Raw genomic sequence first — 20,408 nt, 5'->3', positions numbered from 1 at the left:
GTTTATTCTAGAAATTATCTACCGAATCTGGGTAGTTCATGGCATTCAATGCATGCAATAAACGGGTTTTCTTGTTTACAAAAGCACACAAACGCATGCAAATCGAGTATTTGAGTTTCTTAACACAATACCTGTGTTTTACATGCATCGTTAGCTTCAATATCAGGCGATTCTCCGTGTTCTTCCATGAAACCGTCGTCTAGGATTTCGTCTCCACAAAAGTTTGGATCATTCAACATATACCCCAAATCGTCTTCTCTAAACGGTCGTGAACCCTCAACATCGTCACCTTCTTCTTCATATCCATCCATTTTTGTAGTGATAAAATGAGTTTTCCCTTTTTTCCTTCACCTTCTTCTCTATAACTCTAACAACTCAAAAATAAAAAACAAATGGAAAAAATGAAACAAAAATCATTCTAATACTGCACCGACTACAATCGGGAGTCTGGGTAATATTTTGGCTTCCGATTGCAATCGGAGGATAACAATGTTATCATATCCTCCGAATATATAAGGGTAATTTCGCCATTACGAATTACGCGAGATAAGGGCTGGCTACATTTTCCCTTTGGGTGACCTTTTTTGTTTTATTGTTGGCCCCTAAATCCTTTTGAGCGGCCCCTAAAAACGCGAGGAAAAAAAATCGTATGAAAGGAAACAATCGGTTTATATATGTAATATGTAAAACCCGCTTATTAAAATCGGATTATATACATATCAATGTTAACTGATTAAGAATGTCCTCTGTTAATTTGGAAACATCAATCCAGAATCGGTTTATAAGTGCATGAACGTAAATCGATCCTGAGAACAGTTTACGAAAAAAAAATTAAAAAATATCAAATTTTTGATGAACTCTCTAACATTAGTTAATCTCACATCCAACACATATTTAACTCCTAATACGATTAATTAATACTAATCATTCAGGAATAAAATAGATAGTTAGATAATTATTTTGATAAAGGGTGGTGTGAAGGTGATTTCTAATGACCTTTTTTGTCATCTAACTATATTATAGGCCCCAATAAAATGGTATAGGTCCCAATTTAACCGGGCAAAATAGCCTCATATGGGGAGGTCCAAATTTCACATTTCTTGCACGATTTAAACCTCGCTGACTGATATATTACAGTCAAATAACTCATTTAAGCTGAGACTAGCCGAAATCTTAGATATGAAACTGTTTACACTTAAAATTTGACATGTCAACTCGAAGTCACATGAGTCGGGTTAAAATTGTCATCGACTCTTCCGACTTGGTACACTCACTGAATTGCAATATCTCATCTGGCCAAAAAGCAAGTTTGTGCAAAAACAAAGTCATGCGTCCTAGAAATTTTAGCTTCAGCCCTGTCTGCCCTGCTCACCCAAGGTGAACTATTTGTCTCAACTGGTGATGCTGCCTATGCTTTTGAAGATGGAGTTGCCAACATCCTCATTCGCGAGCTTGCCTTTTCAGCCTTTAGATTAAACAAAAAACAGCAATTAGAAATATATACACATGAGTGATATTCAATGACATTCAATACAGTTACGAACAAGAAATCACCTGCAAATCCCAACCACATCTCATGGTCATTATGATCAAAATCAAGGTTTGAACCGCGGTTCCACCAATCATCCCACTCCATATACCCTGTAAATGTGCAAATTTGAGGCTGTGGAAGTGAACCCGTATAACTAAAATGGGTTTTTTAGACACAAGGATGGTCAATGGTACATACCCCAACACCTAGATGAAAAACCCATCCAAGGGTAACGCCAAGAGGAAGTCCGATTACATAGTAGCATCCGATGTTTATGTAGGCTACTGATGCTTGCCATCCTGATCCAACAGCAACTCCTGTTTACCAAATAAGCGAACTTAATCAGCGCCAGTGTATTAGTAATGATACACGGGATAGAAGTGGTTCATGCATACTACATACCTGAGAGAATCGGCTGAATGCTGTTGAGGAGAATGGTGATTCCCAAGAGAAATGTTAACTTATCGACTGCTTGGATGACAACATCGCTCGAGGTGAGAAGGAAAGATAACTTCTCATGAAATATTGTTATCATGGTGCAAATGCAGAGGCCTATAATCATAGAAGTGGTGGCTGAAACTATGGAGGAAAATTTCGCAGCTTTACCGTTCCCAGCTCCTAGCTCATTTGCTACCCTTACCCTGATACATTAGCAGAAAATTACAGCACAAAGTCACTACCAGCTCTATTTGCAAGTTGAATAGATCAAGATAAAAGAATTACCCAGTTGCAGCAAAGAAGGCAAGTGGAATCATCATCTCCCATGAATTTATTTTCATACTGTAAACTCGTCAAAAAAACATATTCGTAAATTAGAAAAAAAATATTTGGAGATTTAAAACATAAGCTCAGAATAAGAATACTAACCAGACAGCAAGAGCTGACACCGCAATTTTGACATTGTTCAACTTCCCTGTCATTAGCATCAGTATTCTGTAGTGTCCAAGCTGAACAATTTCAATTTAGTACAATCAAGTAAGGCGAAAACTGAGTCGGACGGGAAATAATTTTGAAAAATAAAAATAAAAACTGAAAATAAGAAAAATACCACAACATGACCCCAGAAGCCGCAGAGAGTTTGAAATAATCCAACAGGCCAGAAAAGGCTTCCACAGAAAACCCGCCCCAAGTTTCAGGGCAACCCCCACAAACAACATAACAAAATAATCCCAAATCTAATATCCACCATGAGATATTGATAGTGATAGCAGATCCAATTATACCGACACCAAGCTTGTGAACAAATAACCAGCTTATGAAAATATGAATTGTTACAGCAAAGAAAGAAATCCAAGCAGAAACATATGCTTTACGTTGACTCTGAAGAAATCTTTGTAATGGAATTGAAAAGCATATGCAAAATGAAGTGGAATCAACCATAAACTCAATAACCCTGATAATTCAGCTACATTGTCTGGCTGACCCAAGAATGGCGATGGAAATTGAGGCAAGCTCAAGGTTGCCCAAATTACCAGCAAAGGCTATGGTAATTATAGTAATGGAAAAACCAGAAATACGACTGAATATACCAGAACCAGCAATATGCCATAACTTTTTGGATTCAATCCACACCCTCCTCGCTAAATCATTTTCATTTTGACTATGATAACCATTATTTCCTTCCAACAATGGCCTCATTATTTCCTCTCTTCCTCCATTTGTAACTACACCAATCTCCATTTTTCCATTTTGGAATTCAAATTCTCACTCTTTTGCTAAAAGCCCTTCACTGACCAAAGACCCAGGTTGATTGGTGCAGTTCAACCCAGATCCTCCTTTGTGGTAGAGCGAGTTGTAAGAAATGAGAATCACCATTAGTTACGGATTGATTCAATAAACTATCCATGAAGACAAAAACTGTATACGTGTGTCACAGAAAATAATAATAGTTTGACTTTAGATTCCAGGCCAGTAAAATATCATAATCAAGCCATTTTTAAATAATATATTTGAATAGACTGATTAAACATGGGAACTTGAAAGAGCTCAATTGATAGCACGTTCATGTACACACATATTAAGGGATTCCATTGCCTCACCCCAAATATGGGATATTTGTTTACCTATATATCCAATGGTGATTCTGTGTAAGCTATGAAACCATACGGTTCATTCTCATCAACTACAAAGAAAAAGAAACGGGGATGTGCTTCGAAAAGAAAATAATATAACACGGTTGGTGTTCCAAAAGGCCTGAGGTTCAAATCCCAACTTGTACTAATATTGGAGGATTTTAATTTTTTGTTACTGGAACCCTAGTGGAGGGTGTTTTAACAGACTCACTTGATTTCCTACTCATTCATATCGAGTCGAGTAATAACTCATATAAGCTGAGGCTTGCCAAAACCTTAGATATCAGACCATTAACACAATTATAATCACATGAATCGGATTATAATTGTTATTGACTCGTCCGACTTAGTACATTCAACGAATTTCACAGTATGCAATATCTCATTTGGGCAACAAGCAAGTTTTTGCAAAAAGAAATTGTATATTTCCAAGAAGTTTTAGCTCCAGACCTGGCTGCCCTGCTATACCAAGGCGATGCTGTCTATGCTTTAGAAGATGGAGTCGCCATCATCCTCATTCGCAGGCTTGCCTTTTCAGCCTTTAGATTAAACAAAAAAACAGCAATACACATAAGTGAGTCATATTGAATGACATTCCACACAGTGATGAACAAGAAATCACCTGCATATCCCAATCACATCTCATGGTCATTATGATCAAAATCAAGGTTTGAACAGCGGTACCACCTATCATCCCACTCCATATACCCTGCAAATTTATATGCATACATGTTTCAGAACTTTGAGGCTTTGAAAATGAATCCGTTTCGCTGATATGAATTTTCTATACGAAATAGTGGCTAATGGTACATACCCCAACACCTAGATGGAAAACCCATCCTAGGGTAACTCCAAGCGGAAGTCCAACTACATAGTAACATCCGAGGTTTATGTAGGCTACTGACGCCTGCCATCCTGATCCAACAGCTACTCCTGTTTATCGAAGAAACAAAATTAATCTGTGCCAATGTCTTAATGCTGATAAATGGGATAGATTTGGTCCATATGTACCTGAGAGAATCGGCTGAATGCTGTTGAGGAGAATAGTGATGGCCAAGAGAAGTATTAGCTGATCAACTGCTTGGATGACATCATAGCTCGAGGTGAAAAGAAAAGATAACTTCCCATGGAAAATCATTATCAGGGTGCAAATGCAGAGGCCTATAATCATAGAAGTAGTGGCTGAAACGATGGAGGCAAATTTCGCAGCTTTACCGTTCCCTGCTCCAAGCTCATTTGCGACCCTTACCCTGATACGTTAACAGTGGATTACTCAAACTCACAACCAACCCTGTTTACAAATTCAAAAGATCAAGATAAAGAAAATTACCCAGTTGCAGCAAAGAAGGCAAGTGGAATCATCATCTCCCATGAATTTATGTTCATACTGTAAACTCATTAAAAATCAATTAACAATTTACGAATAATATTTGGAGATTTAAAATAGAAGCATAGAATAAGAATACACACCAGACCGCCAGAGCTGACACCGCAATTTTGACGTTGTCTAATTTCCCTGTCATTAACGTCAGTATTCTGTAGTACCAAATCTCCAAGCTGAACATTTTCAATTCGGTACCATCACATAAGGCCACAACTTAGTCGAACAGGTAATAATTTTGAAAATAGAAATAGATATTGAAGATAAGAAAAATACCACAACATGACCCCAGAAGCTGCAGATAGTTTGAAATAATCCCACAGGCCAGAAAAGGCTTCCATAGAAAACCCGTCCCAAGTTTCAGGGCAACCCCCACAAACAACATAACAAAATAATCCCAAATCTAATATCCACCATGAGATATTGATAGTGATAGCAGATCCAATTATACCGACACCAAGCTTGTGAACAAATAACCAGCTTATGAAAATATGAATTGTTACAGCAAAGAAAGAAATCCAAGCAGAAACATATGCTTTACGTTGACTCTGAAGAAATCTTTGTAATGGAATTGAAAAGCATATGCAAAATGAAGTGGAATCAACCATAAACTCAATAACCCTGATAATTCAGCTACATTGTCTGGCTGACCCAAGAATGGCGATGGAAATTGAGGCAAGCTCAAGGTTGCCCAAATTACCAGCAAAGGCTATGGTAATTATAGTAATGGAAAAACCAGAAATACGACTGAATATACCAGAACCAGCAATATGCCATAACTTTTTGGATTCAATCCACACCCTCCTCGCTAAATCATTTTCATTTTGACTATGATAACCATTATTTCCTTCCAACAATGGCCTCATTATTTCCTCTCTTCCTCCATTTGTAACTACACCAATCTCCATTTTTCCATTTTGGAATTCAAATTCTCACTCTTTTGCTAAAAGCCCTTCACTGACCAAAGACCCAGGTTGATTGGTGCAGTTCAACCCAGATCCTCCTTTGTGGTAGAGCGAGTTGTAAGAAATGAGAATCACCATTAGTTACGGATTGATTCAATAAACTATCCATGAAGACAAAAACTGTATACGTGTGTCACAGAAAATAATAATAGTTTGACTTTAGATTCCAGGCCAGTAAAATATCATAATCAAGCCATTTTTAAATAATATATTTGAATAGACTGATTAAACATGGGAACTTGAAAGAGCTCAATTGATAGCACGTTCATGTACACACATATTAAGGGATTCCATTGCCTCACCCCAAATATGGGATATTTGTTTACCTATATATCCAATGGTGATTCTGTGTAAGCTATGAAACCATACGGTTCATTCTCATCAACTACAAAGAAAAAGAAACGGGGATGTGCTTCGAAAAGAAAATAATATAACACGGTTGGTGTTCCAAAAGGCCTGAGGTTCAAATCCCAACTTGTACTAATATTGGAGGATTTTAATTTTTTGTTACTGGAACCCTAGTGGAGGGTGTTTTAACAGACTCACTTGATTTCCTACTCATTCATATCGAGTCGAGTAATAACTCATATAAGCTGAGGCTTGCCAAAACCTTAGATATCAGACCATTAACACAATTATAATCACATGAATCGGATTATAATTGTTATTGACTCGTCCGACTTAGTACATTCAACGAATTTCACAGTATGCAATATCTCATTTGGGCAACAAGCAAGTTTTTGCAAAAAGAAATTGTATATTTCCAAGAAGTTTTAGCTCCAGACCTGGCTGCCCTGCTATACCAAGGCGATGCTGTCTATGCTTTAGAAGATGGAGTCGCCATCATCCTCATTCGCAGGCTTGCCTTTTCAGCCTTTAGATTAAACAAAAAAACAGCAATACACATAAGTGAGTCATATTGAATGACATTCCACACAGTGATGAACAAGAAATCACCTGCATATCCCAATCACATCTCATGGTCATTATGATCAAAATCAAGGTTTGAACAGCGGTACCACCTATCATCCCACTCCATATACCCTGCAAATTTATATGCATACATGTTTCAGAACTTTGAGGCTTTGAAAATGAATCCGTTTCGCTGATATGAATTTTCTATACGAAATAGTGGCTAATGGTACATACCCCAACACCTAGATGGAAAACCCATCCTAGGGTAACTCCAAGCGGAAGTCCAACTACATAGTAACATCCGAGGTTTATGTAGGCTACTGACGCCTGCCATCCTGATCCAACAGCTACTCCTGTTTATCGAAGAAACAAAATTAATCTGTGCCAATGTCTTAATGCTGATAAATGGGATAGATTTGGTCCATATGTACCTGAGAGAATCGGCTGAATGCTGTTGAGGAGAATAGTGATGGCCAAGAGAAGTATTAGCTGATCAACTGCTTGGATGACATCATAGCTCGAGGTGAAAAGAAAAGATAACTTCCCATGGAAAATCATTATCAGGGTGCAAATGCAGAGGCCTATAATCATAGAAGTAGTGGCTGAAACGATGGAGGCAAATTTCGCAGCTTTACCGTTCCCTGCTCCAAGCTCATTTGCGACCCTTACCCTGATACGTTAACAGTGGATTACTCAAACTCACAACCAACCCTGTTTACAAATTCAAAAGATCAAGATAAAGAAAATTACCCAGTTGCAGCAAAGAAGGCAAGTGGAATCATCATCTCCCAAGTATTTATGTTCATACTGTAAACTCATTAAAAATCAATTAACAATTTACGAATAATATTTGGAGATTTAAAATAGAAGCATAGAATAAGAATACACACCAGACCGCCAGAGCTGACACCGCAATTTTGACGTTGTCTAATTTCCCTGTCATTAACGTCAGTATTCTGTAGTACCAAATCTCCAAGCTGAACATTTTCAATTCGGTACCATCACATAAGGCCACAACTTAGTCGAACAGGTAATAATTTTGAAAATAGAAATAGATATTGAAGATAAGAAAAATACCACAACATGACCCCAGAAGCTGCAGATAGTTTGAAATAATCCCACAGGCCAGAAAAGGCTTCCATAGAAAACCCGTCCCAAGTTTCAGGGCAACACCCACAAACAACGTAACAAAATAATCCCAAATCTATAATCCACCATGAGATACTGACAGTGATAGCAGACCCAATTACACCAACACCAAGCTTGTAAACAAATAACCAGCTCATGAAAATATGAATCGTTACAGCAAACAAAGAAACCCAAGCAGAAACATATGCCTTACGTTGACTCTGAAGAAATCTTACTAATGGGAATTGGAAGGCATATGCAAAATGAAGTGGAATCAACCATAAACTCAATAACCCTGATAATTCAGCTACATCGTCTGGCTGACCCAACAGTTTAAGAATTGGTGAAGCGAAAAAGTAAAGTGGTAGAAGTAAAATTGAGGTGACAAACTGAACAATCCATGAACGTTGCATGAAAATCCCTAACATATGGTATCTCTTAGCTCCGTAAGCTTGGCCGCACAATGTCTCCAATGCACTTGCCATTCCTAACTAATTAAACAACACAGAAACAAAAGAATTCAAGAGACGGCTCAAGAATACAAGAGTCGTAAACCAGATTGAGAGTATTATCATGTATACCATTAAGCCAAAGCTGAAACCCATAAACACATTCATGGCAATGGCAATTGAGGCAAGCTCAAGGTTACCCAAATGACCAGCAAAGGATATGGTGATTATATTAATAGAAAATGCAGATATACGACTGAATATACCCGGACCAGCAATATGCCATAACTTCTTTGATTCGATCCATACCCTCCCCACTAAATCATTTTTATTTTGACCATGATAACCATTATTTCCATCCAACAATGGCCTCATTACTTCCTCTCTTCCTCTAATTGTAACTGCATCATTCTTCATAATTCTTTTTCGGAATTCAAATTCTTACTCTTCTGCATGCAAAGATTTATTTCCTCTGCAATAGCCTCCCACTAACTAAAAGCCCTTTCCTGACAAAAAATCCAGGTTGATTGCTGCAGTTCAACCCAGATCCTCACTTGTGGTAGAGAGTTGTAAGAAATGAGAATCACCACTAGTTATGACTTCAATAAAATATTCATGAATTTTAAAATTTACACGTGTGTCACAGAAACTAATAATTGTTGACTTTAGAAACCAGGGCCAGTAAAATATCACAATCAAGCCATTTTTAAATAATATCTTTGAAGATACTGATAAAACTGGAAAGAGATAACTTGATAGCACGTTCATGTACACACATATTGAGAGATGCCATTGCCTCGCCCCAAATATGGGATATTTGTTTACGTATATATCCAAGGACCAAGGTGATTCTGAATATGCTATGAAGCCATACAGTTCGTTCTCATCAACAAGATGACGACGAAGACAACAACAAAAAAGGAAAAAGAAAAATTGTTCCCAAAAAGTAATGGAAGAACATGAGAATACAGGAATGACAAAATAAGAATCAGTAGATTCTATTGATCACTATAAACCTTTGCAAAGATATAGCAGACTTTAAGATGATGGTGCTGATGGTTTATATTGTGACGTTAGATGTTTCTTTTCCAATTACGCTTATCAGGATATAGGAAATACATTTTTGGCACACTGGTGATTTGCTGGTTAACCAGCAGAGTTACGAGAATTCTTTACCTTCCCATCAGTAATCATCACTGTAGGTTACACGGAGAACCCAAAAGTTCCAGGAGTATATGCTAAGTCTTTATGACTTAAAAGGGACGGAACCATAAAATTTAGAAAGAAAAAACCAAGCTTATTTTGGAAATATAGGATTCCGCTTTACAAACCTATAACTATACGAGTATAATCACATTTTCAGTTACCTGGCATGATTGCACATATAAAAGATAAGAAATAATGTAAAGGCTGTTTTTCCGCAGGGATCTATTGTTTGAGACTCCTCAATTTGTACAGGCTAATGCTGGTTTCCGTAGCCTGTGAATAGGTATGGAATATAAGAGACATAGAGAAAGACTCAACATTACTGAAGTTAAAGGAAACAACTGTGCCGAGTTTGAAAAGCTTTTCAAATTTAATTTTTCAAGATTTTGATTTACCTGTTTTTCCCAATCACATCTGATTGTGATGAAGATCAATATCACAGTTTGTACAATTGTTCCAGTGAGCAATCCAGCCCATAAACCCTGTAGTTAACTCATTTCAGTTGATAACTAAGGGGAAATATAAAAGTACTCAACAATTTGGTGTGAATTAATTAGGAATACTGAAATTCTCCGCAGCTAAACAACTAGAGACAATAACCATGTGTCAAGACAAATATTACTGCTGAGCAAATCTAAAACCAATTTGACACATGAAAGCTAGAAACATACCTTAATGCCAAGATGTAGTGACCATGCCAAGAAAAATCCTAGAGGGGTCCCAATGATGTAATAGGAAACTAAGTTTATGTATGCTACACTGGATTGCCATCCAGATCCAACAGCCACCCCTAATATTGGGAAAGTATACATACATCCATTAGACTGTAATCTGGGGTCTGTTATGGCCAATAAAACTTAAAAGAAAAAAAGATTATATGATTTGGAAGGTCCCAGTCTTACTCTTACCAGAGAGAACTGGCTGGATGCAATTGAGGAGAACGGTGAAGGCCAGAAAAGCAGCAAATTCATTTACAGCACCAACAACTGTTGCAGTTGAAGTAAATATCGTAGCTAAGTTCTTGTTGAAAACCATAATTATCAACCAAAAGAAGAATCCCACAGCAATGGACGTCACCAAGGACACTTTCATCGCAAATTTGGCAGCTTTCCCATTTCCTGCTCCTAGCTCACATGCTACTCGTACCCTGCATTTCATTATGATTAAAAGAACCTCAAAACAAGTACCCGCATATTATAAACGTGAAGTTCCACCAGACCTAAATTTTTAACTGTGTAAAAAAGTAGAGAGACATAAGGAAAATTGGTACATCAATTGAGAACAAGGTCTTAAAGGAAATTAAGCACAAGAATGGGAGATATAACTGTCTAAATCCTGGCAATCAACCAAACTGACAATGAAAAACCGATAAGTGGAAAAACCACAAGAAAAACTGGTAACAGATAGAGGAGCCAAAGCCACCCAGTGACATGTTTTTAGCTAATCGATCTACCCCTTCTTTCCCTCTTTAAAGATGGTCTGTAAGAACTAAGATCAAATTAGTAACTACCTTAATCGAATTAAAAATGTCACCAAGTTCCTCCGAATCTTTGGTTCTAGATAAACATGGTTAGTCGCAGAGCCACAAAATTAGATTAAACAAGTAGTTATTTCACTATCTATAAAATTCGTCGTTTAGAGCGATTGTTGCTTAGCACTCCTAGACTAGGTAAACATATCATTATTAAGAAAAAAAGTTCCGTTAACAAGCAATAAGCATATGATCATCTGAATGAAAGAAAAATAGTCTATGAAAAGTCTAGGGATGAAACATACCCGGATGCTGCAAAGAACCCAAGTGTGATCATGGACTCCCATCCATAAATGCTTATGCTGCATCCAGGTTAAATATTATATGTTTCACCAATTAACCAAATAGTAAACTTAAAGTAAGAAGAAAAACTAGACAAGTGAAAGATATTAAGGAACTAACCAGATGGATAGCGCATTCACTACCACTTGACTGCTACTCAGACTTGCTGAAGCTATGATTAGAATTCTGTAGTACCAGTTCTCCAAACTTCAATAACAAAGACAACAAATTAGCCCATCTTCAACCACGGAATCAAATAGCTGACTGAATAGTTGTCTACTAAAGGACTTCTACAGATCTTAAGAACAAATGAGGTAATAACAAGGAAATGGTATAAAATGACTACAGATTAGGTACATTCCCACATAGAAAACCGGATTGAACTGACTGAAAGAGCAAGGGTGAAGAAGTTATACCCTAACATGATACCAGAAGCAGTTGACAATTTGAAAAAATCCCAAAGTCCGGAAAACGCCTGACTAGAAAACCCAGTCCAAGAGTGAGGGCACCCACCACAAACCATATACAAATACATTCCCAAAACAGTAACCCACCATGAAAAATCAAGAGTAATAGCAGTACCAACCAACCCCACATTGAATCTATACACAAACAACCAACTAATAAACACATGAAGTAGAAGCGCAAATCCGGCAACCCAAGCAATAACAGCATTCTTGAGCTGACATTGTAAAAATCTCTGTAATGGGAATTGAAATGCAAATGAAAAATGAAGTGGAATCAACCAAATTGATACAATTCCAGCCTTCTCTGCAATCTCATTACTCTGTCCTAGTAGTCTCAACAGTGGATCAGCAAATATAAACAAGGGCAACAACAGAATTGCTGTGAAGAATAAAACAATCCATGATCTTTGTAAATATATACCCATCAATTGATACTGTTTTGCACCATATGCTTGTCCACATAATGTTTCCAATCCACTAGCAACTCCTAACTAAATCAAAATTCAATCAAAAACCACTCAAAATAAATCATCAAAAATCAAAATCCAATCAAAACCCACACAAAATAAATCATCAAAAGAGATTGAGAAGGTATGGGGTTTGTTCTTACCAAGAAGCCAAAGCTAATGGTGATGATGAAAAGGGTTGCAATAGTGATGGAAATTAAGTCAATATCACTTAAATGACCAGCAAATGCTTGAGTTATGACTGTGATTGAAAACATCGCAAAACGACTGAAAATTGCTGGACCTGCAATGTGCCATATCTTTTTTGATTCTATCCATATTTTTTCAAGAAGATCACCACCATATTCTTCTTTCAATTCATCAGTTGTTAGTAATAGAGGTGAATTTGTTTCTTCAACCTCCATTGATGAATTGATTTGAGTTCTCTCTCTCCAAAACAACTGTTTGACTTATTGATTGAGCAGAAGAAGTAGATACAGTAAGTTATTTTCTAAGCGTTTGGGTCTAGGCCTGAATGGCTAAAAATGTTATTGGGCCTACGGAAAATTCTTATACGTTAATGATTAAGTTCTAGCATGAATGGCTAAAAATTTTACAGATGCGGATTAGGGGTCACCCGTGTCCAATTCGTCAAAGTCGTTGTTATAGCATTGCTCGGTCGAAATCGCATGCGTTGCTATCTCAAGCATGTTTTTCAATATTAGAGATCAAAACTATAAGTCTTGATTTCTAGTCTATTATAGCTAAGTCTCGAACTAGGATAGAAAGTGTAGTTGAGCTCAAGGACTTCATGCCGATTCATCATACAAGTAGAAGAAATACTCAAGGAACCGGTGGAACTTCTCTACAAAAAGTTATGTGAAGACTTGAACTTATCTATCACTCAAAAGTCTATCTACTCTATCTCCTACTCTTTGATACAAGAAGTCGTATGCTATATATATAGACTTTGATTATACACATTTGGTATTTCAAACCGAGTATACCTCGCCTATATGTATCTCGAAATATGAGTTGGCAAGCTTTTCGCTTTAACCAAGTTTATCTTTACCATGTGACGAAAGTCATGATATGTTTCAATCATCTTGAAAATTAATTTGACGAGAAATGGTGTAACAACTATATAACGTCCTCTAAGAATGTTTCAATGATTGAAATGAGAGTTTAGATTACATAACCAATGGTGTACATAAGAATTGTTGTGGAAACACATTTATTTATAAGTCATATTTCTTGAACCAAAGCTTGCGAACTTTGTTGATCAAGAGAACCGGAAGAATGGCGTGAGCCAAATCCGCGAACTCAGTCCGCGAACTGCCAAAGTTCTCAAACCCGAGAATTTCTTCTGGAGTTGAAAAATTATTTGTGTGAAACTAAGTACGCGAACCAGCGAAGTTCTCATACCCGAGAATTTCTGCTGGAGTTTGTAAACTCTGCCCGGTAACTTAAGTCCGCGAACCTAGTATGCGAACTTGAGAAGGTTATATATCTGAAGATGATTTCTGAACTTAAACTTAAAAAGACTAAGGAATGAAGTTTGAAAACCGTGGCTATAAAAGTTCATGAACTGATTCAAGTGAATCAAATCATCTTTGCTTCAATTGTGTCTTGTGTAGTACATGAGATTTCCTTCCAATTGAACAACTCTCTAACTAGTTCATTTGAAATCATTTGAACTAGTTATGGTGAAGAAGAACGTGGTTGATATGGAATGATCATATGGCTAACCTTTTGGTTAACTATTGTTGAACCAACAAGTGCATACGTTTGGGTACGGTTCACAAACCTAGAAGTATGCATTGTCAAGTGTGTGTAACAAGCTAAGTTTTCGATATAACGGTTGAGAAATATTAGCTTGAATCTAAATCAAGTTTTCATATAACGGTGGATATTGATTGTTTTGTTACCAAGGTAACTTAATTGCAAACCCCGGTTTGATAGACTATATAAGGGGAACTTTAGTATATGTGCAAAACTAATCTCCACACCTCACCTGTGATACTAGTTTGCATACTAGAGTCGGTTCTCCTTTAACCTTTGGTTTTCTTCTTCTAAAACCAGGTTAACGACTTAAAGACTTCATTGGAATTGTGAAGCCAGACCGATACTACTTTTATCGTAGTTGTGTGATCTCATCTTGCATCTTCTATCGTACAAGTACAATCAGATTGATTTGATTGAGATTGATATCTCCGATAGGCAAGAAATAAAAAATAATCACAAACATCTTCGTCTCATTGTTTGTGATTCCGCAACATCTTGTTTCGCTACCATACGATTAATATTGTTATGAGGTGATTGATAACTCTAGGTTGTTCTTCGGGAATATAAGACTGGATTATCAATTGGTTCTTATTCACCTTGATTATTATCAAAAGACGGAACAAAACCTTTTAGGGTTTATCTGTGGGAGAAAGATTGATCCTTGGATAGACTTGTCTGTGTGAGACATATTTGTTTATTGTCAAGTCTTCGACTTTGGGTCGTAGCAACTCTTAGTTGTGGGTGAGATCAGCTAAGGTAATCAAGTGCGCAATATCCTGCTTGGATCAGAGGCGTAGGGAGTACAACTGTACCTTGGATCAGTGGGAAACTGATTGGGGTTCAACTACAGTCCAACCCGAAGTTAGCTTGGAGTAGGCTAGTATCAGTAGCGGCTTAATACAGTGTGTGTTCAATCTGGACTAGGTCCCGGGGTTTTTCTGCATTTGCGGTTTCCTCGTTAACAAAATTTCTTGTGTGTGTGTTATTTATATTTCCGCATTTTATTTTTTTATATAATTGAAATAATACCGGTTGTGCGTTTGAATCAATCAATTGGAAATCCGAACTTCAGTTTTTTATTGATATTGATTGATCCTTGGATATTGGTCTTTGGTACCATCCAAGTTATTCCTTGTATTTGATTAGAACTCGCAGTTCTTGCTTGAGTAAATCAAATCAAGAAGAGAGATACTTTTAATTGATTGAGTCTTGTTGATTCTCTTAAAAGTATATTCTTGTTTGTCCATACAGATTGTTAAGCGAAATATTGGGTGGTGTTGTTAGACCCCCTCTTTTTCATAAGTCTTTTAGTTTTGAAAAAAAAAAGATTTCGTCAGTTAGAAGAAAACAGAGGCTGGAGATATTTGGAGATTTTTTTGGTGTTAGTTTCTCAAGATACGTGAAGATTTGGATATCCTGGGATTGTATTCTGTTTTATTATACGTTTACCTCTTGTAAACACTTTTTGAGCAATGAATACGAGTTCTGAGTATGTTTCCAACGTGAGGAGATAAGCCCAATCTCTGGGGCGACAGAGGAAGCTATTTTTCCAATGAAAAAGTATTATTTCCTAATCATTTAATTTGTGCAATCTTATTTATGATTCTTCTTAAGCAATTTTGTTTTCTATTGATGGAGCATGCTTATCCTAGGGTTTTGATATCTCATGCTTTGGATTAACAATTGTTAAAAATTTACTTTTGCAATAATTTAGAATAAACTTAAACGTGTGAATTGATTAACTATAATAAGTGAATTTAAATCACTTGATATTGGTAAATAGTGGAATCCTTAGTCCCAGTCTCTCTATAATATTTACATCAACTTGAATTGAGTTTTACTTTATTTTTAGTTATAAAAAATAAGTCTAAAATCGAAAATCTTCACAAGTCTTAACGAACCACTTTTCTTACAACTGTAAAAATTCGATCAATTACCAAGCCGACTCTTATGAGGTTATTTCGATACGAGCCTTCCATGTTTTTCTAAGTCGCATGACGAATCTTATTGATGAATTTTCTCAGTCTCAGAACCATTAGAACCGTCATGGTGTATCGACCATGACGATTCTTATGGTTAATTGTTGAATTTCTCTAGTAATGTTTGGCTTGGTGGAGTCGTCATTTTTAATACCTACATATAATGGAGACTTTCAGGTTAATTTTTAAGGTAATAGAGTCGTCATGGTCAAGACATATTGACAATTGACACTTACGGTTAACACACAACTATCCTATAAAAGTCGTTATTGTGTAATTTATAAGGGTATTGTAAGAAATGGTCCCAATATTAGGATCCGATTCACGAAATCATCCTACTGCTACGAACTATTTAGAAAATGATCATACTTTCATTAGAAAGAGAGTTAAGTGGTGATTTACAGTTAAATATATTAATGAAATTACCTATTTATCCTTTATCTGTCCAAACATGATTTTGAATTTTTCCTTCACTACTTTTGTTTGACTGTGGTGCTATTTGGTAGTGGTCCTACCGCCACATTCAAGATAGTTACATGACATTTAGGATCGCCACATTGCATTCAGGATCCTTAATTATATGGCATTCAAGATCGTTACATCATATTTAGGATCCTTACATGGCTTTCAGCAAAGGGTTTACGGCTTCCCCTATGAGGTTCAATGAATCTCCTTAAGTTTCTACAAACACCACCACCGCCTCAACGGATTTAGTTAAATGAGGTGAGTATTTTAGGAAAATATAACATCTTTTTATTCAAAAGTTTTAAATCAGAAATTAAGTTATTAAAAAGTATGATCAATTTGCAATCCAATAAAAAATAGGACAATTTTGTAACTGCCCCATTTTGTAACCATGACGACTATGGACACAATGACCAGTCCCTAAAAAGCTAGTCGTTGGGGACTTTTTATATAAAGATGGTAATCTCATATGATTACTTCACACACCTTTATCAGTTATATTCACTCGAAGATCTCTAGGTTCAACGCAAACTAAAAATCTTTTGCAACGACAAATTTATCATCATTTGAAGAGATGCTCAGAAGAACTAAATAACTACTCCATCATCATCAACTTCCAAATCAATTATTGTTGTGGAAGAAGAGATATCCAAAAGAAGCAAACAAATACTCAGGAGCAACTACGTCATCAACAACTAACAAGTAAATTGTTTTTATGGAAGAAGAGACACATAAAAGGAACATACAAATAACTCCACAAGAAACTATATCATCAACAACTACTAAGCCAACTGCTGCTATGGAAGAAGAGATACAAAAGAGAAATAAGCAAATTTAAAACCAAATCAAACAAAGGGAAATCTCATGTTCCCTAATGGGCGGAAAAATATGATGGGTATGAAATATCATGTTCCTTGTTGTGTAGCATCATGGATAACAAAGGTTCCTCCGTCGGACGTTTTCCATGACATGGACCAGCCACAAAGAATTCATCGTTGTGGGGAGGTTTTGAAAGAGGAGTGGGAACATCTTGTTTTCCTCTATCAATATTTTTAAGAACGTGGAATTTCTTTTAAAAAAAGTATCGAAGCATGCAACAATACAGGGGTCGTCGTGGTCTAAATTGTCAACCATGACGACCTAAAAAAAGAGCATACTTTAAAGGTACACCGTGACGATCCCTTGCAAATTTTGGGCATAGTGATAGTTAATTTTTGCTCAAAAGTCTTCATGGATTAGTAAAGATTCGTTAGTTCAGTAATTTAAGTCGTCATTAAAATAGAGAACATACCAAGTACACCACCGACTTATTCGTTCGGCAACCTGTAAAACCTAATACAACTGCAAGAAGACCAACTTAATGATCCTTGACAATTGTATATAAAGTTTATCTCTATCTCTCCTCAATCACAAAGTCTAGACAATATAGTCCGTGAAATCTGTTTGTATCCAAATAAAATTGACGATTTTCAAAACCAATATCCAAAACCAATTCAATCGTATCCAAATAATAAAGTCGAAATTTTTCCAAATAAGAAACTTGTTATCTAATCAAAATACAAATTCTACAAGAACGAGTCTCTTAATCGATAAAAATTAACACGGACGTATCTACCAGAATTGATTATGTACTACTTGTGTTATTCATATTACAAAGATAAAAAAAATATAATATGGAAAAGGAAAATATACAAGACACTAGAAGTTTTGTTAACGAGGAAACCGAAACTGTAAAAAAACCCGAGGCCTCGTCCAAATATGATCACCAAACTGTATTAAGTCGCTACAACCACTAGCCTACAATCTGACTTCGTACTGGAATGTAGTTGAGACTGAATTCTCCCTCTAAGCAATCCAGTTGTATTCGTGCTCCTTACGTCTCTTGAACCTCGCAATGCTCTACAAAATTGATTCCCGTAGATGGCATCCTTTACAGTGTAAGAGGTGCTTCATCCTAAGTGACGACTTTTGATACCAATTTTCCTCTAAATGATAAGCTTATTTTATTTCTATTTAAATCGAATATATCAATGCTTGGAAATATGTTTGCAATAGACAAAGCTCGCAAACCTCACAAACCCGAAACACTTACGCTCAATTACATGAGAAGCATGGATTGTTAACCATATCTCAAGAAAAATTATGAACTAATCTATTAAGAAAAGGTTTCAGATATCATATTTAGGAATCACAAAGTCTGAGATGAAGAGAACTTTGTGATTTCTATCTATCTCTTTCCTGACAGAAATTACTAAACCTAAATAACATAAAGAACAAAATCATGATGCACGAAATATCAAGGTAAAGATAATCGTACCGGGCTTCACGAATCCCTAAGAGAAGTCTTTCAGTTGTATACATAATTATGTTTCTCAGAGAAAACCTAGGTTAATAAAGACTGACTCTAGCAATCAACTAGGAAATGGAAGTGTCAAGGATTAAATTTTCCAGTCTCTCTATTTATAGAAATCAAGAATGAGGGTTGTTTCTAATTAAATCTAGTAGAACTTTAGATTCAACAAAACACTTTCTATGTTTATATGAAACTCTTGTTAATGTTTCTAGTAAGCATGTGGGAAGTTTGTCTTGAAATCAGATAGAATTATATATACTTTGGTTCGGGTACCAGAATCGTGTACAATGATAGTTCTTGGCAAATATACCATTCGAACTTGTAAGAAATATAATGTTCACATAAACACTTAAACTTGAATCATGATGCACATACAAATTTTTTTTAGCGTGATCAAAGATGTCTTAGAGGCGTTTATGAGAGACATAGCAATGCTAAACATATTTATAAAAATAATCTTTAAGAATTTGCTAATACGTACTTGGCAGGTTTGTGAAACAATTTGTATAATATTAGCCAGTTCGTGAATTCAGGGCGCTATAGATTTTGAATCGTCCTTCTATTTTCAAATTCAGACGTCTAAGGATGCGTTCGAAATTTCACAAATTAAGATCACCATAGTTCGTGAGCTGTCCAACTCAGAACTCTACGGTTCGTGAACTGATTTCGTGAACCTACCTATATTTCGGAACTTCATATATCCGTGGTTTGCGAAATGATTTGTGAACCCTACTGAGTCCAGATTTCGTTAGTTCTGATAAACTCTCTTTTGATGTCGAGACATTCTTCAAACGATCTATATGACACAAAAAAAGTTCTTGAACAATAAATTGTTTCGAACAAATTAATATTGCTAAGAACATATAAATATTCATTTCTTAAATCATATTTCGAGATGTTTAACAAGACAAGCTTCACTCAAAATTTCTTCTATGCAATGTTAAATATACTAGAAGTGAATGGTTCATTCTTCACATACCTTTTTTTTAAATGAAGTTCTCCAAATATCTTTGTCGATCTTCAGTCTTCGAGGGTTATTTAGTGATGTCTAATACTAAACTACCAAGATTTATACCTAGTCTGAGACTTGACTTTAGTAGATTAATTAAGATATAGTTTTGTTTAGCTAACATTTACAACCAACTTGAGATAACAAAACTTACGAAGTCGACCGAACAGTGCTCTAGGAGACATGGTTCATAATTTTACTCAGACGACTCTAGGAACCAAGGTTTATACACTAGTTCAGTCGTCATTATCTTGTATAATCGACCATGATGACCCTAAAACTGGTAATCTTCCGTACAAAAGATCATGAAAAAGTGTCTTCATGTTCCCAAATCAAAGACCATGGAAGTTTTTCATGATTCAACATGCGTACAGAAAGTAACACAAAGGATTTTTTTAAATCACTTTAGGGTTATCTACCTTTATTTGATTTGTTTTTGCGAGG

General features: G+C 36.1%; 2 protein-coding genes and 2 pseudogenes across 3 annotated transcripts; all 4 read right to left on the bottom strand.

Moving 5' to 3' along the window:
- Positions 1-1,173: 1,173 nt before the first annotated feature.
- Positions 1,174-3,765, bottom strand: LOC113286701 (annotated as a pseudogene).
- A 144-nt stretch (positions 3,766-3,909) lies between these two features.
- On the bottom strand, positions 3,910-6,446 carry LOC113286700 (annotated as a pseudogene).
- Positions 6,447-6,590: 144 nt separating this feature from the next.
- LOC113286697 (protein DETOXIFICATION 27-like) lies at positions 6,591-9,396 on the bottom strand. Of its 2 annotated transcripts, none has more exons than XM_026535296.1 (8): positions 8,574-9,396; positions 7,942-8,483; positions 7,755-7,841; positions 7,615-7,671; positions 7,296-7,534; positions 7,099-7,217; positions 6,907-6,993; positions 6,591-6,823 (listed from the first exon to the last, which is right to left on the bottom strand). In XM_026535296.1, the coding sequence occupies exons 1-8, from the start codon at positions 8,856-8,858 to the stop codon at positions 6,767-6,769; spliced, it is 1,473 nt and encodes a 490-aa protein (XP_026391081.1). In that variant the 5' UTR covers positions 8,859-9,396; the 3' UTR covers positions 6,591-6,766. The 2 variants fall into 2 exon arrangements, with proteins under 2 accessions (XP_026391081.1, XP_026391082.1); XM_026535297.1 differs by having other exon boundaries at positions 7,942-8,479; positions 8,574-8,615.
- Positions 9,397-9,728: 332 nt separating this feature from the next.
- Positions 9,729-12,837, bottom strand: LOC113286698 (protein DETOXIFICATION 27-like). Its single transcript, XM_026535298.1, has 8 exons — positions 12,538-12,837; positions 11,877-12,418; positions 11,581-11,667; positions 11,424-11,480; positions 10,556-10,794; positions 10,319-10,437; positions 10,043-10,129; positions 9,729-9,920 (listed from the first exon to the last, which is right to left on the bottom strand). Exons 1-8 carry the CDS (start codon positions 12,796-12,798, stop codon positions 9,870-9,872), a joined length of 1,443 nt encoding a protein of 480 aa, XP_026391083.1. The 5' UTR covers positions 12,799-12,837; the 3' UTR covers positions 9,729-9,869.
- Between the last annotated feature and the right edge of the window lie 7,571 nt (positions 12,838-20,408).

The sequence above is a fragment of the Papaver somniferum genome, chromosome 6, assembly GCF_003573695.1.
Source record: "Papaver somniferum cultivar HN1 chromosome 6, ASM357369v1, whole genome shotgun sequence".
Taxonomy (NCBI): domain Eukaryota; kingdom Viridiplantae; phylum Streptophyta; class Magnoliopsida; order Ranunculales; family Papaveraceae; genus Papaver; species Papaver somniferum.
The sequence above is the reverse complement of the archived record's forward strand: the minus strand, read 5'-3'. Positions and strand labels throughout refer to the sequence as shown.

Bases quoted from the DNA above. Each gene is read 5' to 3' on its own strand.
- LOC113286697 (XM_026535296.1), bottom strand. From the start codon at position 8,858: ATGAAGAATGATGCAGTTACAATTAGAGGAAGAGAGGAAGTAATGAGG. The intron at 7,672-7,754 runs GTGTGTATTCTT...ATGAGTTTACAG, and splicing joins GTGTCAGCTCTGGCGGTCTG to TATGAACATAAATACTTGGG. The intron at 7,218-7,295 runs GTACATATGGAC...TTCGATAAACAG, and splicing joins CATTCAGCCGATTCTCTCAG to GAGTAGCTGTTGGATCAGGA.
- LOC113286698 (XM_026535298.1), bottom strand. From the start codon at position 12,798: ATGGAGGTTGAAGAAACAAATTCACCTCTATTACTAACAACTGATGAA. The intron at 11,668-11,876 runs GTATAACTTCTT...TTGTTATTGAAG, and splicing joins GCTTCTGGTATCATGTTAGG to TTTGGAGAACTGGTACTACA. The intron at 10,438-10,555 runs GTAAGAGTAAGA...TCCCAATATTAG, and splicing joins CATCCAGCCAGTTCTCTCTG to GGGTGGCTGTTGGATCTGGA.